Genomic DNA, 26257 nt, shown 5'->3' with positions numbered 1-26257 from the left:
GAAATTAAGAATGTTTCAAGTTGACAGCTCTGGAGGTACTGAATGGAAACCCAGGTGAGTCTGTTAAACTTAGTAACGTGGTCAAAGCTCAAAACATAATGATGAAGATCAAACATTTGTATCTTAGAGAACGACTGTGTATGAAACAGGCCAAATAAAGGAAACTTAAAAGGGACACCAGCAAAACACAATTGCAAACCTTTTCAACACAGAGTGGAAAAAGAAAGACACTTTGGAATGATTCAGTTACAGTAATACATGAGGTAGGTATCTCAAATCAATTTCCAACAACACTAATCAAAAATGGCAATAATGAAGTAGATACATATGGTCAGTTGCTGTTGGGAAGGGTACATTAAAAAGTTGATAACTTTAATCTTGAGGATGAACAAAGTGACATGATTAAGTGAATGAAGAGTTCCTTTTCGGAAAATTGCATCAAAAGTGAATGTCTGTTGCTGGTGTACTTGAAGGCTTAATGCTACATTTCCATGTTGGCTTTATTCAAGCGCCAAAGTTTCAAACCCTGTGGCAGGATATGTCTATCATTTCATCTAGGGTATTTGAAATACTATAATAATTTTAAAGAAAATTGAGATGAATGTCATCCACTTGCTAAGCTGTCTTTGTAAAAAGATTTAAGGTCTATAACATGTCACCAAAATAGAGACTGGATACATCCTGTAATGGAGTTGATCCTAATAGTTGTAGGTTCTATACACAAAATATGATGCTAATCATTATGGTAGACCTGGTAGACCTGATAAAGGTGGATGTATGATGGAACAACACATGCACTTACAATGCATGCCTTTACAACGCGGTAAGTAGAATGCATTGTCATTACCACGCATGCACTTACCACAAAATGTTTTTACAATGCATATGCTTTTACCACGAATGTCTTTACCACAAACATTTTGTAGTAAAGGCATAGTTAGTAAAGGCATATGCATAGTAAAACTTAAAGGTAAGTACAACATACACACATATATATATATATATATATATATATATATATATATATATATATATATATAAATGTGTGTGTCTATATATACATGTATATATATATACATATATTTATACATACATACATATATATGTAATATATATACATTTCTCTATATGTATGTGTATATATATATATATATATATATATATATATATATACATATATATATATATATACACAAACACACATTTCCACCCAAAAAAGCTACCTACACTAAACCCTAAAAATTACCTTACCACCCCAAAACCCATATCCACCCTAAAACCTAAACACCCTTTACCACTCCAAACCCCACACCCACCCTAAAACCTAAAAATGCCCTTACCACCCCAAAACCCATAACCACCCTAAAACTGAAAAATGTCATTACCACCCCAAAACCCATACCGTCCTAAACACCCCTTACCACCCCAAAACCCATACCCACCCTAAATCCTAAAAATGCCCTTACTACCCGAAAACCCATGCCCACCCTAAAACCTAAAAATGCCCTTACCACCAAAAAAACCATATCCACCCTAAAACCTAAAATGCTGTTACCACCCCAAAACCTATGCGCACCCTGAAACCTAAAAATGCCCTTACCACCCCAAAATCCATACCCACCCTGAAACCTAAAATGCCCTTGCCACCCCAAAACCCATTCCCACCCTAAACCCTAAAAATGCCCTTAGCACCCCAAAACCCATATCCACCCTAAAACCTAAAGATGTCCTTACCACCCCAAACCCCCTAACCACCTTAAAACTTAAAAATGCCCTTACCACCCCAAAACCCATACCCACCCTAAAACCTAAAAATGCCCTTACTACCCAAAAACCCATGCCCACCCGAAAAACCTAAAAATGCCCTTACCACCCTAAAACGTATGCCCACCCTAAAACCTAAAAATGCCCTTACCACCCCAAAACCCATACCCACCCTAAAACCTAAAAATGCACTTATATATATATATATATGCAAAAAAGAATGCAAAAAAGAATAGAGAACTCTGGGAAGTTCCCAAGTTTAGGTGGAGTGCAGCTCTCGAAAGGAGCACTCTGAAACACCAGCAACACTATAGATTTGCTCACCTCAAATGTCTGTTTATCTAGCAAAGTTTTTAAGCATTGGATCAGCACAGTGATATCCACACCGAGCTAGATAATGACAAAGTATTTTGACATTTATACAGCAAAGTCTTAAAGCATAGGTTTGACACAGTGTCAACCTTGCCGAGCTGTAAAATGACAAAAGCCATTTACCACTCCAGGTACAGTATTACAGCTTTGGACTGGTAAAATACCGTCCAAGCCAACCTTGAATGAGTAAAAGCAACCCCTGACACGTGTTTCGCTCTCATTAGAGCTCATCAGAGAGGTTTAGCTTTGTCCAGACACAAGGGAACACCCAGTATAAGTCAAAACAAATCCCTTTCAGTGTTAGAGTGACGCATAAATTATGCAAAAAAGAATTCTATATATCTATCACTCAAACCACTTAATACTTACCTGTAGTTACCTTTAAAACCTTTACCACGCATACACCTCTACCATTCATGCTTTTACAACGAAATTCGTTATTGTAGAGGCATGGGTGGTAAAGGTACATTCGTGGTAAAGGCATGCTTGGTAAAGCCATGTGTGCTAAACGCATATGCGTTGTAAATACATCGTGGCAAATGCATTTTATTGCATTCACTGCGATGTAAGTGATGTTTCCCGATAAAGGAAGCCTATATGAATATTTTCATGCAGTGAACTTTACATAAGAGAAATTCCGGGATGCTGCAGCAAGTGCTTTAAAAGTACTCTATTAGAAATGGGATTCCTGGTTGGCTGAGGTATGCACCCAGGCTAGGCAGGGACCATCACTCTAGTTAAGGTAAGCTAAGTGCACAGTAAATCATAATCTGTGCTCACCGTCTGGTAGTTTGGCACAGAGCAGACAGGCTTATCTCAAGAGGCAATGTGTAAAGGATTTGTGCAACACACACACAATAAAACAATGATAATACAACAAAAAGACTCCACACTGGTTTAGAAAAAGAGAGACTAATTATCTGAGCAGCCTAAGGTCAAAACAACAAAAATTACATATGTATCTCTCAGGTTATAAGCATTTAATTAAAGGTAGACAAAATGCACTGCTTAAAAGTTCTCGGGTGTTGAAGGAACACTTGTGCTTAGTTAAAGCAGGGGAATGTTAAAGAACATGGCTACCATCGGGTCGGTAATCGATCCCCCACCAGGGGTGACCACACTAAGCTAATGGTTCATTGAGACCGGGCTACAAAGGCAGTCTCAGTCTTGTGTCAGTGGGAGCGTGGAGAGCTGCAGGGAACATCGATGAAAATTAGTATCTGCTCCGGGCACTTGAGCAAAAAAGGCGATCTGTTGGTTGTGGGGCTCATGGTGTGGCAGTCTCCTTTCGGGGGCTGCGCTAGGTAAGTCAGAGGTCGGCACTGCAGCGATCTCCTTGTCATAGAGGAGACAGGGCACAGCGTTGTCTAGCAAACCTGCGGATTGGCACAGTGGCTTCTCTCGGCTCTGTGGAGTTGGTGACTGAAGCAGGGCATGCACAGACTTGGAATTGGGCAGAAAGGCACCCCATCTCTCTCGCGGCAAGGTGCTTAATTTGCACAGCACAAGCAGGTGATAAGGCACGGTCTACTTAGGTCAAAGGGTGGCTGCCAGGCTCATGATGACAGAGTTCTATGGCAGCAAGGAGAAAACAAAGGGGGTCATTTTGACCTTGGCGGACGGCGGAGGCCGTCCGCCAAGGTACCGCCGCTGAATGACCGCACCACGGTCAAAAGACCGCGGCGGCCATTCAGACATTTCCTCTGGGCCGGCGGGCGCTCTCCAAAAGAGCGCCCGCCGGCCCAGAGGAAATGCCCCTGCAACGAGGACGCCGGCTCAGAATTGAGCCGGCGTAGTTGCAGGGGTGCGACGGGTGCAGTTGCACCCGTCGCGTATTTCAGTGTCTGCTTAGCAGACACTGAAATACTTTGCGGGGCCTTCTTATGGGGGCCCCGCGGCACCCCCTACCACCATCCTGTTCCTGGCGGGAGACCCGCCAGGAACAGGATGGCGGTAGGGGGTGTCAGAATCCCCATGGCTGCTGAACCGCCGCGGTCAGAATGCCCTCGGGAGCACCGCCAGCCTGTTGGCGGTGCTCCCGTGGTCGGTGGCCCTGGCGGCCACCGGCCGCCAGGGTCAGAATGACCCCCAAAGTCTTTGATGGCCGTGAGACTTCAAGAACTGAGGGCAAGCCCTTGGAGTTCACTTGGAGGGAAGACAGATTCCTTCCAGCAGAGTCAGAGAGCAGCAGACAGCAGAGCAACAAGCAGAAAAGCAATCTTTCCAGAAAAGCAGTCCAGTCCAGTTAAGTCCTTTAAGCAGCACAGCAATCTTTCTGACAGTGGTTCAGTTCAGGATCCAGAAGTGTTTCATTTTAGGGGTTCAGAGACCCAGTAAGTATCCCCAAAAGTGCCTTTTATGTAGGGGATGACTGAAAAGGAACTCTCTAAAGTGCACAATGATCCCCTTTCAACACAGCCCTGTCTGCCAATCTAGCTATGGGGATAAATCAGCCCTTTGTGTGGGGACAGAACACTGCCCTCTGAAGTGTAAGTGTGAGCCCCTTCTATCCTTCCTGCCCAGGAAGACCCATCCGTATGCAGATGAATGCAGAAGCCATTGAGTGTCCTGTGTTGTGGCTGTCTAGAGGAAATGCACAAATGTAGCTGGCACCCAGCCCAGACAAGCTGTCAGGCACACAGAGCAGTAAGTACAGTGGCATTTCTAAACCAGTAATATTAAATCCAACTTTACCAATAATGAGGGTTTATTATTACCATTCCAAAATTATCAAACATGAAAAAGCTACTCCTCTCTGATCAGGAATTACAGATTAAAAGTGTATTACGGAATTCACAATGCTGGCCAATGAAAAGGGTAGACCTCACAGTAGTAAAGAATGAAATAGGCTGTTTGTCACTACCAGCTCATGTAAAGCATACGAGTACATGTCATACCTTTTACTTGCACAGCACCCTGCCCTTAGGGTTACTTAGGTCCTACCTTATATGTAATAAAATGTAAGTTTAGGGCTTGGCAAGTACTTTTAAATGCCAAAGTCAAAGTGGCAGTAAACTGCACACACAAGCCCCTGGAAGGGCTGAAAAGGTTTGAAAGGCTACTTATGTGGGTGTCACGATCAGTGCTGTAGGACTAATAGTAGCATTTGAAGTCCAGGCCCTGGGTATATGGAATACCTCTATATACGGGATTTACTAGTATTTCAAATATTCCAATCAGGTATGCATCAATGTCATCATGTTTAGGAGAGAAACACATGTACTTTAGCACTCGTATGCAGTAGTGAAGTGCTCAGAGCCCTAATGCCAACAAAAAGAATCCGCAAAATTTAGAGGCAAAATGCAAAACGTCTGGGGAAAGACAACCTCAAGGATGCAGGTCTAACATGCTGGCACAATTGTTTTGCACAACAGTTATATGAGACTTTTGGATAAGTCTCACTGCTTTGATCTAATCCCTAGAAACAGTATTTCAATCAAGGGGTTTATTCCGCAAAAATAAATCTGCTAGGCCTTTCTTGTTTGGCATTGACTGCTGTAGACAATGTGGCTTTTGAAAATGCAATGGAAAGTTTTCTGTGAGCCTGTTTTTTTCTTCACTGTGCATTTCCTTTCATAAAATAGATGACAATTGGTCTGTTTTGTGGTGCTATGCTGAAACGAAATGTAATTTCTTTGAAGCTTCCTCTGGAGCTGTGTTCTATCTGTATTCACTCTTGCAACAAGTCAAGGAGTTTTCCTGTTTCTATGGATGATTGTGAAGGGCCTATTCTATTTAATATGTGCAAAGATGTAATGTTGTTCTCTTGCTTTTAGGTTAAGGTTGACTTTCAGAGTTTAAAAACCCATAACAAATGGGTTATCTGGGATGTGTGCCAGACCTTTCTTGCCTTTTGAACTGAGCAGCCCCTATGTCAATTAGCTATTATGTTCTGTACTTAGGATACTTTTGATTGCCAGACCTTTTGCTTGTTTCTAAGAAGCCAGACTCTATGACCATCTGTTATATGATTTATGCTGAGAGCATTTTCCCTATTCTCCACAGGCAGACTTCATGTCAGTCCTCTTGCTGGTCCTATACTTGAACGTTTTTTGGCTCATGAGATATGTTGATGCTGGTTTGAATTGCTTAACCAATTATCCTTTTTGCTTTCTATATGGGTTTTTAAATAAACCATATTAAATAGACCATCATGTTTTGAACTTTAAATGTTAGCATATTTAACGTTCCTTCTTTTTGCCTTGACCCTCATCTTTTGGGAATCACATAACATGATCCTTCCAACCAGCCCTTTGGTACTTTGGTAGTGTAAAGTACAGACAGCAGTTACTATTATAGTGTGGTAGCTGTGTCAGTCATGTTACCTCTTCTGAGCAGGCTCATGCCCCTGATGTTATAAGAGAATCCTGAGGTAGCTTGACTGTACTTGAGTGGGGGAGTGACAGATCGGTAAATAGAAGAAAAACAGCAGCGTGCCTGGGGCTGACTGTCTTTTCAGGTTCCTGTGCAGGGCTTCACATTATGAAAATCCCAGAGCAGTCATTGGCATGAGAAGGGCCTCAGGCTTGTAGACTCAAGCTGGTTGAGCATCTCATTTTAAAGTGGTGTCCTCATGCTTCCAGAAGACTCCAGCAGGTAGGCTGGATGAAAGGCAGTCAGTGATGTGGCTGAATGTGTCCAGAGGTGTCAATGAATATCATTCTGACAGGCAGTGCCAGTGGGAGACCAGATATAGACTCAAAGCTATCATACACTAGGCAGGTGATCCTCCTGTCCCACAGGAAGTTTGCTTTTATTCAGAACAAACTCCATCCTATTAAGACAGTGTTTAACCTTCCCACTTGGGGTGCAAAATAACTGTGAATATTAAAGTCTAGGTTTATTTACATGGGTCTACCGCACCAAAGGATCTTGATGTTTAGATAAATGATATTCTTCCCAATAATGAGATGCACTATGGAAATGTTGGTGAGTACTAGTCAGTTAATCATATGCACATTTAAAATGGGCTGACAAGAAAAAACCCAGAGGATTAATTGATGTTTTCTATTTTTATGTTCTCAATGGCAAACCAAAAAAGTTAAAAGAATATGTGAAGTGTTGTAACATATCTGTAATCTCTGTTCATGCCCAAATAAAGGCATTACATGTATTCACTTTGTATGGGATCTTCAGGAAGAAAGGCTTTCTCTCGGTTCAGACGTTGTAGTGATATGAAATAAATGTTTGCATTTATCACTTGATGAAATGTGTTAATTAAGAGAAGTTATAGGTTCCTAGGAGGTAAATTGTTCATCTAATCCTGAGGAGCTCTTCTACTCAAATTCACATGGAAGAAGTTCGAATTTATTATGGCAATCACGCAAGGTCTATCAGGGCTATTATTTTGTCGTGGTTCGTAGAAATAAATGAAACCAGTACAGATCCAGATTAATTGTATCTGCGAATTACATACTTGCTAATAACTGACGGCCTTATTTCAAGTGGCCTGGTAATTGAGCTGAAGCCAGAGGTTTCTGGCCCCATTGGGATTCTGAAACGAAGTATTTCACTTGGAGAATGTGGCTGCTGAAAACAGGTGAAAATCTTCAGGTCTGACCAAAAAGATGCAGAAATTTGGGCAGCAATGCGGTTCCTCACATATGGTGCAGCACATGGTGTTCACAATAAACTATTGATTTTGACAATACTGAGGGCTCTTTATGGAACAATGCTTTGAGCCAAGTGTCTAACCTACCATTTTAAATAAGGCAGAAATAATTTGTCATATCTCCACACACTGAGCATGCAAATGATAAGGTGTTCAAAGAACCGATTTCAGAACGCTTCAATGACAAGAATATGTCTCTAGTTTTTATGATCATCTAGCAGTCATTAGATTATAATTCTAGCAGCATGGGTTCCTTAGGTATCGATCTTCCAAAGTTTAGAGAGTGTTAGCTAAACTGGGCATTAATATTTTGCATAAAAATGATATTCACGCAATGAAATAAACGAATATAGCAAACCAGAACATCACACCTCCCATATTCATTGCTATCAACTTCTATACATTGGACTCGCCAAACCTATAGTCCATTGATTTTAGTAGTACTACAACAGTACTACTCATGGGCTAACAAATACTGTTCACAAACCTGTGTCTGGAAACCTCTGCCTCCGTTAAATAATAATTAAAATTTACATTTCTGTTTAGAAATAACTATTTGACTCTTTTTAAATTTTAATAAAAAAAAATAATTGAAATGATCATTTACTAAATTATAATTAAGTTTAGAAATGATAGTACGGGTGGAATATAAACACATTTTACATGCTAATTACTCATTTCATTAATATATTTTATCCATTTCACTACTTAATAAATATTTAATGTGATGAGATATTGTTTTTTTAGTTCCTACTAATAATTAGTTAAAGTTAATTTAATCTTTATTTAACATTAAAATATTTTATTTTTTAAAAGTCATCATTAAACTTTATTTTTTTTCCCTACACTTCACCATTGGGAGACCTCTGTAGTGCCTAGACCACCTACTAGTAAATTAGCACTAGGAAGTAATGAATAGAAAAAGTATAAAACTCAGAAATAGAGAATAGCAATATAGTGAAGTAGTAAGAATAGATATGAGTAAATCTACCATGTACATTTATCTTTGTTATTCAGACCCACAGTGCCCATTTCCCAATGTCAATTTCTGCCTTTCTTGTTGAAAAGTCTTAATGTGAATGAGATAATTCACCATGCCTAATGACTGAAGATTTTGGCCCTCATTACAACCCTGGCGGTAACTGCCACCTATCGCCGTGCTGAGGGCCGCCAACACACCAGGACCATGTCAGTATTCCGCTACGGATATTATGACCCACACTGAGAAATCCGCCACTATACAGACACCCACAGAAGTCCGCCAGACCAAAGGTCAGTGATAAATTGGCGGTAGCAAAACCCACACCGTTACACCAACAGGAATACGCCCCCAGTATCAGGACCCACGAATTACAGCAGCAGTCTTTCAAATGCGGTAAACCATTGGTGGTACACACCGCAGCGCTCAAAATACACACACACTTACAAAACTACCCCACATTGGACAATTCAAATTACACACACCTGACACACATACACACACCACACCCACACACTCAGACCACTATAAAACACACACCCACATTACCCACAACCCTTTCAATGAAAAAAAAGATTGCCAACAGAGAGAGACACAAGCGAGGAGCACCCACTCAATCTTAGCCACAGAACACCTTCATCCATACACCATCCATGCACCTCACAGCACACACCACAACACATCACCCCACGCATCCTCACACATATCACTCACACCACATCCGTGGCACCCCAAAGACACTCCAGGTTTTCAGAGAAGGAGCTAAGGGTCATGGTGGAGGAGACGTCCATTGCTAGGAAGATGGAGCTATGGTGGAGAATCGTGGGCAGAGTCAACACCGTGGGACAGCACCCCAGAACAAGGGATGACATCAGAAAGAGGTAGAACAACCTACGGGGGAAGGTTGCAAGACACCAGGTAGCTGTAGAGAGGACTGGCGGTGGACCCCCACCTCCTCCCCCACAACTAACAACATGGGAGGAGCAAGTCTTGGCAATAATGCATCCTGAGGGCCTCGCAGGAGTAGCAGGAGGACTGGACTCTGGTAAGTCAAATCTTTGCTACTATATCCCCCACCCTACCTGCATGCCATCACAAGCTCCTACCCCTACCCTCACCCCCATCACTCCACCACCTCACATATACCCCTCTATCACAACCCACCCATCCCAAAACCAAGCCCTGCATGTAACACCAATCCATGGACACCCATCACGGACCTGCATGGACACCCATCACCACAGCATGCCCTTTAGAGAGAATCACCTAGCCCACAAAATCACTACGCACACAAGGCAAAGCTGACAGGGCAAGCACAACCATACCAGGAAACACACCCATGCACAAGATGGCACACGCAGATACAATAACACTGCATTTTCATCCCCACAGGATCCCTACTCAACATCACCGGAGAGGAGTTGATATCAACATCCAGTCCCCCCCCAGAGGAGGCCCACAGTGATGACAGCAGCTCTGCACGCCTGGATCACAATGACCAACCTGGCCCATTAGGGACCTCTGGACAGTCGGTTACCCTGCCACAGTCCCAACCCACCACAGAGCCTCCCCCCTCAGAAAACACCAGCACAGCACCCACACAGCGGGCCCATGCCACTGTCCCCAGAACAGGTCAATCAGCAGTGTGTCCACCACTACAGGGACCCCAGGCAACCCAACAAACACAGGACAATCAGGGACCTGGGGTCAGTGGCAGTGGGCACACTGTTTAGGGGACAGACAGACAGATAGGCCCTGCCCCAGTCAGCCATGCTGTCCTCAGTGTGGAGGCTATTGACCTCCTGAGATCCCTCACAGTTGGGCAGTCAACCATTCTGAATGCATCCAGGGTGTCGAGAGGCATTTGCAACAAACAAATGCATACCTGGAGGGCATTCACTCTGGCTTGGTGGCCCAACAGAGAGCATTTCAGGCTCTGGCCTCCGCATTGATGGCAACCATTGTCCCTGCCTCCAGCCTCCCCCCTCCAACTTCCTCTACCCAGTCCCAATCCCAATCCCCTCAACCCCAGCCTATCCCAAGCACACCTTCAGACCAGCATTCACCCAAATCAACACACAAAAGTGGCTCAGGCAAACACAAGCACCACACTTCATCTCACAGGCACTCACACAAGCACCATCCCCATGCAGACACACCAACATCCACTGCCTCCACTGTGTCCCCCTCCTCCTCATCATCCAACTCCCTCCCAGTAGCGTCTCCACTCACATCTGCATGCACTACATCCTCATCCACTACCTCCATCACCAGCACGCCCATCACAACACACCCCTCACTGGCAGTCACCACCCCCACATCCATGCACATGTCCCCTGTGTCCTTTCCCAGTGTGTCTGTGACCCCTCCTCCCAAAGTACACAAACGCAAGCACCCACCCACCCAACAGCCATCCACCTCACAACAGCATCCAGCCCATGCACCTGCACCCAAGCTCAGCAGACAGACACCTCCTACAACCAGTCCCTCTTCCTCCACTCCCAAACCCTCTCCCTCTTCCCTCCCCAGTGTCCGAAGAAGCTTTTCCTGGAAAACATTGACCTCTTCCCTACCCCCCCCAGCCTTCCCCTCAAGCCAGGGTGGTCAGAACCCAACCCAGCACCTCAGCCACCAATTTGACATCTGCTGTGGTTCCTGCAGCTATCAGAGACTCAAAGGGGGCACCCGTCAGCCCAGCCACTGTGCCCCTAATCCCTGCCAAGGCCAAAGCCATTCCGACACTTGGAAAGGTGAAGAGGGGGACAGCATCCAGCAAGGGGAAGGAGCCACAACCACCCAGCAAAGCCACCTCAAAGACTCTAGCTGCCAGACCCAAGGTCACACCACCATCTGCCAAGGTGAGGTAGGGGCAGAAAACACCAGGCACCAGGCAAGGCACTTCAGCTGTCTGAGGCTGCAGGTAAAGGCCTGGTGGCTACCAGCACAACTGCCAGCATCACCACCTGCACCGCGGCCAGCACCACCAGAAGCCCCGCCGCAAGCACAGCCACCTGCACCGCCACCTGCACCACTACTGTCAGCAGCAGCAGCCCCAGTGGGCAGCCGTCCGAGGCTGCAGGAGAAGGGCTGGAGCTTCCCTCCACCACTAGCAGCACCGGCACCTGCAGCACTGCCAGCACCTCCACCTGCACCGCTGCTAGAACCGCCGCAGGCACCGCCGCAAGCACCGCCACCTGCACCGCTGACAGTAGCACCACTACCAGCAGCAGATGCCCCAGTGGGCAGCCATTCGAGGCTGCAGGAGAAGGGATGGAGCCTCCCTCCACCACTGGCAGCACCCCCACCAGCACCGGCACTACCACCAGTTTGCAGCTGTAGCCGCCGCTGGATGGAGTCTAGCCCTGCCTCCATGGACTATCATGCAATCTGGTCCCTGCAAATTCCATGCCTCAGACACCCAGGTGAGGTACTGTGAACTGCCATACCCCAAGTGTTGCATCACTGGGCACAAAGCCCCCTCCAAAACCAGTGGAGATTTGCATCCACTCACCCTATCCTTGGCAGGATGAAGCACACTGGGCACAAAGCCCCCTCCAGAGCCAGTGGAGAAAGGCATCCACTCACCCTATCCTTGGCAGGAAGAAGCACACTGGGCACAAAGCCCCCTCCAGAACCAGTGGAGAAAGGCATCCACACACCCTATACTTGGCATGATGAAGCACCCTGGGCACAAACCCCCTCCAGAACCAGTGGAGATATGCATCCACTCACCTCACCCTATCCGTGGAAGGATGAAGCACACTGGGCACAAAACCCCCTCCAGAACCACTGGAGAAAGGCATCCACTCACCCTATCCTTGGCAGGATGAAGCACAATGGGCACAAAGCCCCCTCCAGAACCAGTGGAAGAAGCCATCCACTTGAGAGACTGTGGCCTTGCACTACCCAGGACCAAGCAGTGGGCAAACCACCCACTTGAGAGACTGTGGCCTTGTACTCCCCAGGACCAAGCAGTGGGCAAACCACCCACTTGAGAGACTGTGGCCTTGCACTCCCCAGGACCAAGCAGTGCGCAAACCACCCACTGGAGAGACTGTGGCTTTGCACTCCCCAGGACCAAGCAGTGGGCAAACCACCCACTTGAGAGACTGTGGCATTGCACTCCCCAGGACCAAGCAGTGGGCAAACCACCCTCTTGAGAGACTGTGGCCTTGTACTCCCCAGGACCAAGCAGTGGGCAAACCACCCACTAGAGAGACTGTGGATTTGCACTCCCCGGACATCGCTGTGGGCATGGAGCCCCCTCCAGGAGCAGTGGTGTTATTCCATCTTCCGGCTGAGGTGCCCCCCCCCCCTTCCCCGTCCCCATCAGGTGCCTGTGTGTTTTCGACCTGATGCCCCTGCAGTGTTCTCCCCGTATTGAGGCAGGAGTCAAGTGTGGGCTTGGCCTATGAGTTTTGGCCAAGTGGCCCACTGACATTTTGAGTGGACAATGTACCACCTTATGCACATATTGTATATTTTTGTAAATACTTAAAAAAAGATTATTACATATATCTGACTATTTCTAAAATATCACTGATTTGACTCTATTCCTTTTGTCCTTGCGTTCTTCCAGGGGGTTACGGGGTGTAAATGTAATGTTGATGCATGTGTTTGTGTGTATGGTGTTGTGGGTGAGGGTGGGGGTGGGGGTGTTGCGTGTGTGTGTCACTCTCTTTCCCCCCTCCCCTGTGTACTAGGTGCAGTACTCACCGTGGTCGCCGCCGCCGCCGTTCGTACTTCTGGTAGATGAGGAGGTAGACCAGCATGGGGAGGACGTGCAGCTTGGACTCCTTGGCGTCCTGGTTCTTCGTTGAGTGTCGAGAGGTGAGTGGTTCCCCTTCTGGGTACTGTTTCAGCCATGCTTTTGATGGCGTTGGTACCGCCCCGGAAAATCTGAAGGATGGGCGGGTTGTGATGGGGTAGGTGGTACATTGACTTCAGCTAGGCTGTTGGTGGTTACCGCCATGGTGTTTGTTGCTACCGCCGTGGCGGTCAGAGTCTTAAAGTGGCTGTATGTGTTGGCGGTTTCAGTCGTGGTCGTGATCCCATTTTTTTTTACTGCCGCCTTAACACCGACCACCAGGGTTGTAATGAGGGCCTTTGTTTCTTACTGCATCAAAAAATAAAAATACTTAGCTATAGAAGCAAGAGTAAGATTAAATAAACTAAATACTTTTATTAAGTGCAAATGTATTATTCTAGCACCTATTTATTTCAAATAGATATGCCCCTAATTGGAACAAATTTTCTCTTTCTATTTCTTTCTTGTTCATCTCCCATTCTCAGTATACATAGATGACAGCATGCAGTTATCTTTGATGTCTCACTGAGTTCCATTTTCAGATCCTGTAATGCAATAATCTTTTCACAAAAGTCAAAACATATGTAGCATGTGACCTAGTGGTTAACATGTTTGACTCTCAATGTGATGATTCAGGGTGCAATCCATACTTTCGGTCTGATCCTGGCTCACCTTAAAAGTCATTATGTATGTAAGATTATTTACTTTTCTACTTTTTTTATATTGCAACAAAAATAATACATGGGAGTCCCTAATCCCTGTAGAAAAGCCTGTCACTAATTTTGTTACAGTTGAGTTGTGATATACCGCGTAGCTGCTTAACTGTAATGGTTTACTACTGTTGATTTGTGATGTCACAAAGCCTGTTGCCAGAACCAGCAGCCAAGTTGAAAGGGAAGTCACAGAGCATAATTACAGCTGAAGATTAATTAAAGAAATCAACAACTCGCTTTTCCTTCATCTAATCTGCCTTCGAAAAAGCAACAGAGATCAGCAGAAAGGGGATATTTATGGCAACATGTTAATTTGTTGCATGCCATTAGTCATTACAGAAAAAGAAAGCCTATTTGCATGTTACAACTTATTCTGAGCTACAGCATTTGTTTATGTGCCCTGCATTTAATTGATTCTAATCTCTTTTTGGCTACAGATTACTAAATGCTTTTTTGGTGTATTTAATTTTATAATACAAATTCTCCTTTTATTCTTCATGTCAGTAAACATGCTATGCCTTCCATATAAAAGATCATGGCATCAAGGGTTGAAGTGGTTTGTAGAAAGGGTGATGGTGTGACCATGTATTATAAAGATTTGAATACCCTCAGTTGTATGTTTAAAGGATGTTGCAAGTCACTTTGCAGTTCCATATCCATATAAATGAACTGTCTGCTCATGCCAAAGAGGTCTTGTCTAGGAATTTAGCAGTGGCAGAGCTCTGAGCAATGACAAGCTCCGACAAGTCTCACCCGTTTTCATCACCAGTATATACACCTTTTCAATAAGGAACAGTAGTGATATTAAGATGTAAAAAGAATCTTCAACAAATAAACATACACACAAAACGTATACCTTTTAGCAATATTTTATTCATGACTTTGATTATGGCATGAAAAAGTGAAAGTAAATCCAACTGTGGATTATGGATTTATTGAACTTTTAGCAGAATTCCTTAAATTCAGTCAAAATAGAGCCACTGGTAACAAAATCAATAGTAATATTTCTATGAAAATATGTTTTTAATTTCTTCTTTCCCAGCAGTCTGTGTGTGCTCTTTTCAAAAGTAGAGAGCATTGAGTTGTGAATTGGCACAAAAGATAATTACTGCTGTAATAACATTTCCATGAAAAGTTTAAAGGGAATTGAACTCAACTAAACCAAAAATCTAGCTCATTTGAGTAGGTATTTTCTCATTGCTTTTGTCTCACTTTTGACTACAGTCTAAAAATGACAATGTAGACGTAGTTTAAAAACTCATTTGACTTGTTGCAGATTCATTTACTGTAGGTAATAATGTCTGAAATGGTGAACAGTTGATGCATTTTTACCTTTCTATATTAGATGGTGTCTTCTGAGTAGCACAGCTAGTTTGGAGGCTATCTGCCCAGGTCTGTATCTCATTCTTGCAATTCAATGTAAAGGTAATTCCTTGGATATATGTGAATCTGGGGATGCTCAATGTCTTTGCCATTACTAGCAACTATTGCAACTATTTTGTTTAAACACTCAAGGTCATTACATTCCGCTTTGGATTTTTAGATCTTTCTGTCAGAGAGGTTCCTACTACATCCAAAATCCATGACGGATGCCTTACAAGAAACTTAGTAGTGGGTGATAGAAGCTGTTGTGGCCCGATCTGCTTTGGAACAAATCCAGTCAACATACGAATGCACAATTACAATTGTTATCCAAAGCACCAACGATCAACACAAGTCACATACAAAATCTAAGGTAATCATTAGTATTTTTTCCTGAGGCTCCTCTGAACCTCCATTGCCTTGATGGAATGGATCCAGTTGTTTGACAGCTGCCAATCAAAAGCACCACTCAGCAAACCTAATTCTAGAAATTGTAAAATCAATAGGAACGAAAGATAATTATTCTGGTTTATTCCACTACACTCGTTCTAACTTGCTTTGCTGCTACACATATGACCAACCCCAAGAAGTGCAGCACAGACAAAACTACTAAAGAATGCCCCCGGAAACTGGTGGTCAAGCAAACTCAGAAGTTTTTCAACATTGTTGGGCCTGTTTGGTGAGGTGAAATATTAGTCCCTGTGGTACAGGAGCTCAGGACAACCACGGGGTATACCCATACCAACTATGTCAACTTAGTTAGCCATCACAAAGGTGATTCTTTTGGCTTTACTTTAACATCTTATGCCAATGACACCCAGATTGTTGTCCCTTAAGCAAATGATGACTCAAGTATTGGTTCCAGGCTCTGTGAATGCATGCAGGTAGTTGACAGATGGATGGGTAGGAACTGCTTGAAATTAAACTCTGATAAGACTGAAGTCATTATTTTTGGTTCCCAGCCAATCCTCTGGTTTCCTTCTTGCTGGCCACTAAACATGGGACCCCTACCCATACCTGCCAGAAGGTACGTAATCTCTGCATTCTTATTGATGATAAACTTAGCTTATCACAATCAAATCAATGCTCTGACATCCTCTGTCTTCCTCTTGCTGAAATCGTTAAAAAATGATTTATTGCATTACCACTTGCAGAAGACATTGGTTTCTTCTCTAGTATCGGCTAAACTAGACTAGTGCAACAGCATTTATCTCAACACACACCAGTTCTTCTTATATAGAATACAATTGTTACAGTGTGCAGCAGCGAGGTTCCTTCTAAAGCTCCCTAAATACCACTCAGTGTCAAACTCTATCAGAAAACTTCACTGGCTGTCTATCAGACACAGGATTACTTCTAAATCCCTCTGCATTACCTATAAAGCTCTTCGTGGTTCAAGATCAACATTTTTACAAAATGTACTCAGCTGGTCCTCCCCTGGCAGAATTTTGTGCTCTACCAATGCCAGGCAGGTTGCTGTTCCCAGATTTAAGTGGTCCGCAAGAGTTTTGCCGCAAATGCCTCTAAGGCCTGGAATGGATTGTCATTGGCCCTCAAGAACACACCTAGGGCCAGATGTAGAAACGAAACATTTGGCGACTTGCAAATAGCGAGTCATAGCGACTCGCTATTTGCAACTCGCAAAATGTTATGCAGTACGGTGTCTCAGACACCGACTGCGACTCGCTATGGGGTCGCAATGACCCACCTCATGAATATTCATGAGGTGGGTCGCAAATTGCGGCCCCATAGCGAGTCAAGGCACTCGCAAACATGGAGGCCTGCTGTAGTCAGCAGACCTCCGTGTTTGTGACTGCTTTAAATAAAGCAGTTTTTTTTTTTTTTAAGTGTAGCCCGTTTTCCTTAAAGGAAAACGAGCTGCACTTAAAAAAAAAAACGAAACCTTTAGTTTCGGTTTTTTTTCAGGGCAGGCAGTGGTCCCTTGGACCACTACCTGCCCTGAAAAAAAATTTGGGGTCCATTCACAAACTGGAAGGGGTCCCATGGGGACCCCTTCCAATTTGCGAGTGGGTTACCATCCACTTCAAGTGGATGGTAACTGCGATACGATTTGCGACCGCGTACGCGGTCGCAAATGGTATTGCATCCCACTCAGACTCGCAAATAGGAAGGGAACACCCCTTCCTATTTGCGAGTCGGAAATGCATTTTGCGAGTCGGTCCCGACTCGCAAAATGCATTTCTGCATAGGAAACTCACATTTGCGACTCGCAAATGGCAATTTTTGCCGTTTGCGAGTCGCAAATCGTTTCCTACATCTGGCCCCTAATCTGCTATTTTTTCAAAAATTGCAAAAGACGTGGCTTTTTAGCACCTCCTAGACTTCTGTTTATGCTCTCCTCTCACTCTCAGTGCTAAGACACCTCTGGGTATTCACTGTGCTTTAGAAATGTCCATAACATAACATTGTTGTAAATGCTTGATTAATTAACGTGAACAATTTGTATCTACAGACTTTTTTTACATTGTGGCTTTACCAGCAATAGTGAACCATTTGCATATAAATCTTACCTCACTTAAAAAGGGACAAAGCAGACTAAATTTCCCCTGATTGCCACTGAAGGGGAACACAAGCAATCTTAGATGCAAATAAGGCCATCATTTGGGATATTCCATAAAAAGTGAAGGATATCCTGTATACTGTATTACAAGTGCCAGTGAATATAATTCACTTGTAATGAGGTGGACGTGATATCCGTCACATTAGTGATGGGGAATCCCATCCACCAAACTCTAAACTAGGCCCTAAGACTTGTTGGTCCTCATCCAATAAGCGTAATTGTGTCTGGGATGGGGCTTACATTCCAGTTCACAGAGGATCATGCTTAGCTCACTTGGGGTGGGGATGAATGGAGCTCAGTGGCATTAACCATAGTTCATATTGATTGCAGCATTTCCATCCACCACATATGTACTGCCTAACCCTGGAAATCACAAACAGCAATACAGTTCTGGGTCACACTGCTACAATCTTATCTATAATGCTGGAACCACAACAAACACTGAAGCCCAGTTGGATTTCACTATCAGGGAGAAAGCAGCACTTCAGAATGTTGTTTCCTTGTTATAAGTTAAAGGCAGTCTGAATTATTTTCGCTTTTATGGTGTTCAACAAGGGAAGTATATATTGGATCAAATGTCTCTCCTGTATTCATGATTTGATAGGTAATTGCTGTGCAGCTAGATTCCACTGGACCATGCCAGTTTCAGTTTTTAAGCCCAGAAATCTGGTATAGCTTAATTTAGTTGCACTATCCACCATAAGTGACCTGCGGATAATATACCTTTTCCAACACTCAACCTAACTGATTTGAATAAAGATTTACCCCGTATTTATACTTTTTTTAGCGCCGCATTTGCGCCGCTTTTTGACGCAAAACGGCGCAAACCTACAAAATACAATGGCATTTTGCAAGTTTGCGCCGTTTTTGCGTCAAAAAACGACGCAAATGCGGCGCAAAAAAAGTATAAATACGGGCTTAGAGTGTGTGGACTGAATCCTGCAATTGTAGAAAAAGATCAAACCTCATGTCCAATCGATGAATTTATTTTGCAAACTAAAAAGAGGCGATTTGAGGTTGCAGTTATTTGAGACATTGGGGTCCATACATTTTGTGCGACATGATAGCATATCTCTAGCTGCGCGATCTGGACGCAACACAACATATCTGTATCTGCACATTTATGTTTTCATTGGTAACAATGTAATAACTAGTAAAACTACTGGCACACTCCTTTGGCGAAGAGTTTGAATGCAGATGAATAGAGAGATTTCTAATGGCAAATGATATGGATTGTTAGAAGAAATTTCAATCAAAGGCAGTACCAGTTTCTCCAATTATTAAGCTGTTTATTAATTAACCATCTAAAATACTGTTGTACTCTTTTATTTGGTCTCTCTTCTACCCATCTGTGCTAGAAATAAATAAAGAGGACAATGAAAATGTAATTTAGCTGTCAAGGCGCATTCTTCTAAAACTGGTATGTGAATGGAGTTTCTTTGTCACTTGCTTAAATTTGGCTATACAATGGAAACACTTCCTTGAGGTGTACTCTTCGACAGCCCTACCGGTTTTATTGACATTCAGGCCCGTATTTATACTTTTTTCGCGCCGGACTTGCGTAATTTTTTGACTGAAAAACAGCGCAAACGTACAAAATACAATTGTATTTTGTAAGTTTGGGCCACTTTTGCGTCTAAAAATGACGCAAAAGTGGCGCGAAAAAAGTATAAATATGGGCCTCAATGTCTGTGGAAGGATAATGACTAAAGGACAGAGTGTCAGTAAACACCCAGAAGAAAAACATCCTGGGGCTGATTCCCAAAAGCATTTATGAGTGTGGGAAATAGTACTACACAAGTAATGTTTTACACATTTTAACATGACTTTGTGAATCAGTCCAAAATGTCCAACTATATTTATTAAAAGTTCCAAGAGGACACAGCCCTTTTTATGTGTAGCAAAATGGGTTCTGCCCATTTAATACGCCTGTAGTTTTTGTTTTGGATCTCCTGGTGTTGGACTTTTTACTGTGGGCAAGCATCACAATTGGTGTCGCACCCATGGTATTCACACAGTAAAGGAACTGCGCATGTTTACCGGCAGTGTGCACCTTTTAAGAGAAGGCCCTTGCCGTGCAGCAAGGGTAAGGGTATCTTGGATGGTTACACGTAATTATGTGTGTACACATGTGCACACGTTTGAGGGCTGCGCTTGTGAGACTACCGGGACTCTGCACGGTCGGATTTTGCGGTAGGCTTTGTAACATTATTGGGAACTCATAGGTAAAGTCAGCATGGTTTACTGTTTTCTCTGCAGTGGCACTTCATTATACTCATGGGGGGATCTGCCTAAGAGCGCAGGTTTGCTTCTCATTGGCCTACAAAGTCCAGTAAGATATCAGACTGGGGTGAAAAGTGTGTACCCAGTTCAAATATGCACATCCCAAGTGGATATATGGACACCTTATGGGTCATGCAAAATGTTCATACTTCTCTGGCTCGCCTCAGGATCAGAGCCCAAGCCTTTTGTTACCATGCTGGGACAAATTAATTACATTGCTCTCCAGCCGAAGGAACAAAGACATTCCCACCCATAGGGAGCAATTAACAGTACTGCACTCAGCTCCTGAGGGGGAAGGGTTGGGGAAGAAAATCTGTGTCCGTTAATTAGCTGTCACACTGTACCAGGGTTGGAACAGCCCAGCCCCAATGAACAAAGTGGGGAACCCAGACCTCTGGAGCCAACACAGGAGGGGGCTCCTTTTTGATGTTTTAGGGGGAAGGCCCTGCATTGATGTCAGTTTGAGGCAGGGATCCCAGTGGAGATGCAACCAGTGACTTTGGGATGGCACCATACAGTATTGCTCCAGCAGGCTGTGAAAGAGGGTTGGGACAGGGGTGAAGATGTAATGTGGCATCCTAGGATTGGCCTGGCATGTCTGGCTTCTATAGCTCCTCTCCACCCCCATTGAAAAACTCTTGCTCAAGGGAAAGAGGGTGCTTTTGTTGGAGCAGGACACTGGGACTGGATGACGGCAGCCATGGATAACTGGAAGGAAAATAAAACTTGATGCCCTCAATGAATAAGAACTAGTATTGACATCAGGAATGGTGGGTCTCTCTCCAGGACCAGGGAAGTTGGCCCCCTTAAATCGCCTAAGGACCAGTTCTGAGAAAAACCAGACTTCTGCGCTCAAACAGGAGAAGAGAAGAATCACAGTACAAGAAAAAGGAGAAAGACTGATGCAAGGAGCCAGCGAAACCAGCTCACTGCAAAGTGTGACACCTTAGATGGCAGGGGGCATAAGGAGAATTATCCAGGTGGCTGGGCTTGCAACACAGATCAAAATAAGCCCAAGATTGTGAAAATCAGCTCAACGGGTCCCGAGATATGCAAAGAAAAAGGATTTGACCTTTGACCCATAGCTGAGAAAAGGAGAACGTGGAACACTGCGACAAAGTCTACAGACAATACCAAGGTGGGACAGTGCTCAGGGGTCAACGCAAGTTCTGTAAATAATTAATGAGCCTGGGGTGAAGTGTGTGCCCCCCCCCACAGCTCTACGAGACCTGGGAATCCCAGTTCCCGGGACAGTTTTTGCAAAGGTCCGCTAGACAAGGGCCCCTGTCAAGCCAGTCAAGAGAGGAGTGTTGATGAGCATCACCAAAGAAGAAAGCAGGCCGGGACTCCAACCTCTGGCCCTCAGGAGGAGAAGGATGAGAGAGCTCTGTTGTGCCCCCCCAACACAGAGCAAAGAGGCACAGGACCCCATCTCTGGGCCCCAGTGATGAAGGCCGAAGGGGGAGTGCAGCCTCACTCCCCCAGCTATGGTGGGCCCACCCCCCACACCTGTATCTGGGCGGAGCACGGCAGCAATCATGAAGAAGACACCCTGCCCACATGGAGTGGGTAGGGGAGAAGAATGTTGCCCGCTCCCAGGCTATCAGAGCAGAATGCTGACTGATGCATGCCAGTGTGGGTTCTCTGAGCAACCAACAACACAGAGGCAAGATGTGGTGCTTGGATGGGACTGAGCACACTAACAAAAATAAAAAACAAAAGGAATCTGCGTGGCCGCTTGGCAATAAAGAAAAGCAGCAGGAGTTGCCCATTCTTTATTTACGATCCTGTGTGGGGGCACTCCATAATGCCCTGAGAGGGTTAATTTTGCCTGAAGTTCGCCTGCTTGTGGTGGTCCCAGGATGGCACAGTGTGGGGTGGGTGTGGGGGTGCTTTAAGAGTGCAGCAAAACCTTATCAAGGAAATTCAGAGAGGTACTGACCCTAGATTAAAGGGTTAAAAGAATTACTACCCCACCTGGTTTTTCAACCAAAAGAAAGCACTCCTGAGGCTTTTGTTCTACAGCCAGGAAGTGGAGTAATATCTATTGGTTGTCTTGTGGCTACATGTTTGTGGTCTAAGTTGGTTCACAAACAACACAGATATGTGTTTTATGTTTCTACAATGATTCATTTAGAGGTGCTGTTAATGCTGATGTAATGATTGTTCCTGAAAGACTTCAATGCTTCATTGATTACAATGCATGCATACGGTTGTAATGCTTTATTAATTATAAACGTAGTATATGAAATGTGGGTTGCATACCACACCACTTACCCTGAGTAGTCCTTGGACTGCTCTGTTTTGTTACCCTGGGAGAGTCAAGCGCTACAATGGGGTGCTTGGTTCCCAGTGAGGGGGTAATATGTGAACCCATCACTTGTGCAGGCCACACCATTAATGACCCAATTCCCTACACTATTCATACTAACTGTATAGAAAAATTACCTGAATATTCTCATTTTATTACCGTTTTAAACATTTTGGGGTCAGCTCACAACAGCATGTATGGTACGTAAAAGAATACTTAATTAATATTCTGTATGTGCTCCAAAATGCGGGTTGCATTCTGGCTACCTCAAGGTCAGCACTAGTGGAGGCCTTTGGTCCCTGATCTGGTGATTGACACATGCAGTTCTCTCCCCAGGTGCCTGACTGCCTCCCAGAATAGAGGCTACTTGATGGAGCATTTCCTTTATCTAAACTGAGTCCTTAATGTGTAGATGGGTCACTTAGGTTTCAAATATCAGACAATGTTCATTGTATCACTCTGTGTGCATTCATTGATGAAGTTATGCTCAGAAGCCCTCATTACAGTGGCTTGGTATTTGGGATGATATTTAGCAGACTCCTTTATCTCAACATCATATCCTACGCCAACGACACTCAGCTTGCTCTTGCTCTCAGCAGACTCCACCACCACGAAGTCCAATTTACACAACTGCATGAAGAATGTTGCCGACTGGATGAAGGCCAACTTTCTGGAGCTCAATACTGACAAGATCGAAGTGTAGATCTTTGGCAACAGCGCTTCCCCTTGGAATTACACCTGGTGGCCTGCTGAACTTGGACCCACTCCCACACCGACAAATGATGCCCGCAACAATTGCACTGGTCTCAGGATCCTGAATTTGATGTATTGTCTGCTTTTCATATTTTATGTGAGTGGTCCAAGCCAAGTGTTGACGCAGATATGCTAATTACAAATTATTAATGAATGTTTATGTGTTTTGATTAACGAAAAGTTCTAGAGAAATTAATCATAGAAAAAATAATGTGTACGTTTGAAAATGTGCCCATGGGGTATGTCAGCCACTTATACGGAATTTGTACTAAAATAACAAAAAATGAGTGAAATAACGAAAATATATAAAAATAATGTAGTAATATATCATATTGTGGTGTATAGCATATGTTTTGCATACATTTGTAGACTTAACTTGGCTGAAGTTGTGGCCTAGTCTACCCAGGCCTCACACAAGAAGCTGAATCTCTAGCGCACTGCAGAGAAGGCGGTGCATAACCTGACCTTGAACCACCCCATGTTGAAATTGCTTAGCTAGAATTTTCTGCAATGTACAGACGGACAGGAGATGATGAAGTCAATTGGATACAATTATGTGTAGAGTAGGCTAAATGTTCTTTCCCAGGACTTGAACCAAGGAAGCACTGACTGAAGAGGAACATGCAACATGTGCGATACCTTAAGAGCCGGATGATGAAGACATCGTACAGTGGACTAATCTGTGAAATGAGAAAGAAGAAATATTAAAACTCATAGATTTGAAAAATTTATATAATAGGTTAGAGTCATATCTGAGATTGACTGACCAATTAGGAATTAGGGGGATGGACTGAAAAACTCGAATGAAAGGTCATGACAAGGGGCTAAAACCTCAGATGAGATGCGGGAGATTTGAGGAGAGAAATGATGACGTCAAGATGATGTAATTGGGCTCATGCTTTTAAGAGCCTGATGTGTTGCTGATTTATTGATGACCTGAAGACGAAGACTGACTTTGTTGCTGATCCATTCTGTGGATAGGTAGCTATGAAAAATGTGACTGACTAACTTTGTGCCTTTTCTTCTAGGTACCAACTGCGCTGTTTTATAGTTTTCCTCTTAGCTAGATGTTTTCCAAATTCATGTTTTTCTAAACTTTTTGCATGAAGTCCCACATGATGATGCCAATCTGGGTTAGTTAAGGGTTTCCAGGTGACTTGACAGTGACAAATGATTGACAGACTGGTTTGCTGAACTCTGCTATTAATGCTTCTATATTCATCTTATTGGCTTAGGTTGAAGCATTCGAACATATGTTTTTTCAAGTTTTGATTAGATTGTGTTACTGGTGGTTGATAATAAACCAATTTTGAGCTGCCTAAATAAAGTTTGAGATTAACCAAATGCATTAGAATTGTAATTAATAGGGAAATAAAAATTGTTAAACGCTTATTGAGTTGTGGTTATTCATGAATGTTGATTGTAATTGTTGATTAACTAATAATTCTCTTGGTGGTTACTGATTGATTACATTGATTATTGATGCCACTGGTCACTACGTGAATCAGGATACTCTATGCGATCCAAAAGGTTAATCGACCTATGCCCGTCCCCTTGTAAGTTTACTTATTAAGGACCAGGCGCGCTAACACAAGTATTTACCTATTTGTTGACTTTCTTCATAAACCTGTTGCTGAGAAGCCCTTGAGCTAGCTACACCATAAATTTTTTTTTTTTTTTTTAAATTACCCTCTGTTCGAGCGAGATTACGTCTTGCCACATCCTGCCCCCCTGCTTTCATACAATCATCTGCAGCCTTATCAATAGCCATCTGAAGCTTTTTAATTTCAAGCTCTCGCTGCTGATTCTGAGATACTTTGAAGGAGATAGTCTGACCCCAGCTGTAAATTTGAAAACCTCCCATACGTCAAACAAGGATGCAGTATTCTGATTTAACTTGAAGAATTCCTGCAGGAATTTTCTCACATCTGCGACCCACTCCTGTTTGCTAAGTAAGGATCCATAGGACTGCCACTCTGGTCTCTCCTTGCTAACTGCATCTAACTCTATTGCCACCATGACCGCTGAATGGTCAAAAAAAGCGTTCGTCCATATATGTGAACTATCATTCTTCAATGTACGAGAGACTAAAAAAAGCTGTTTTATAGCGATATGAAAAGCAAGTATTTTGGCTGGCTGCAGGATGCTCTTCTTGCCAAGGATACATAACCTGAAAATCATTTTTTATTGTATTCATAATTCTCTTTTTTATGTTTTAGTTGTCTCTTCCCCTGGTTAGAGATATTTAGAGTAATATCTTGAATATAGTTAAAAGGACCTCCGATAATGAAGGGGCCTGTGGCACTCATTGCTATATTATAAAGTTGTACTAATGGCTCTACGTCATCTATGAGTGGCCCATAGTAATTGACCAGATTAATTTGAGTTCCTGATAGTAGAACCTTTAGCCAGAGCCATCTCCCTTTGAGGTCTCCAAGAACCTCTTTTGTAAACAAATTGACTCCATTACTCAAGTATATTGCCGCTCCTCTTACTGCCAGCCCAGAAGATGCAAATAGAGCTACTGAGAACTGTTTTGGAATATATACTTTGTTGTTATTACTTTTTAGATGGGTTTCTTGAAAAAAAATTACTTTGGGGTTGAATGATATCAGCCACTTTATCATTGCTCCGTATTTCTGCCTATTTGATATTCCATTTGCATTGCAGGAAATACTCTCAAACTTTACCATGTCCTTTAATTAGCCCATCATTAGACCT

General features: G+C 43.6%; 1 protein-coding gene across 1 annotated transcript in view; it reads right to left on the bottom strand.

Moving 5' to 3' along the window:
* Positions 1-24027: 24027 nt before the first annotated feature.
* LOC138249537 (2-oxoglutarate receptor 1-like) overlaps positions 24028-26257 on the bottom strand; it is a 189373-nt gene continuing 187143 nt past the window's right edge. The window contains exon 3 of the mRNA XM_069203487.1: positions 24028-24216. Within this exon, the coding sequence (XP_069059588.1) occupies positions 24028-24216 (189 nt within the window). The remainder of the gene's footprint in view (positions 24217-26257) is intronic.

Source organism: Pleurodeles waltl, chromosome 8 (assembly GCF_031143425.1).
Source record: "Pleurodeles waltl isolate 20211129_DDA chromosome 8, aPleWal1.hap1.20221129, whole genome shotgun sequence".
In the NCBI taxonomy this organism is placed as follows: Eukaryota; Metazoa; Chordata; class Amphibia; order Caudata; family Salamandridae; genus Pleurodeles; species Pleurodeles waltl.
The sequence above is the reverse complement of the archived record's forward strand: the minus strand, read 5'-3'. Positions and strand labels throughout refer to the sequence as shown.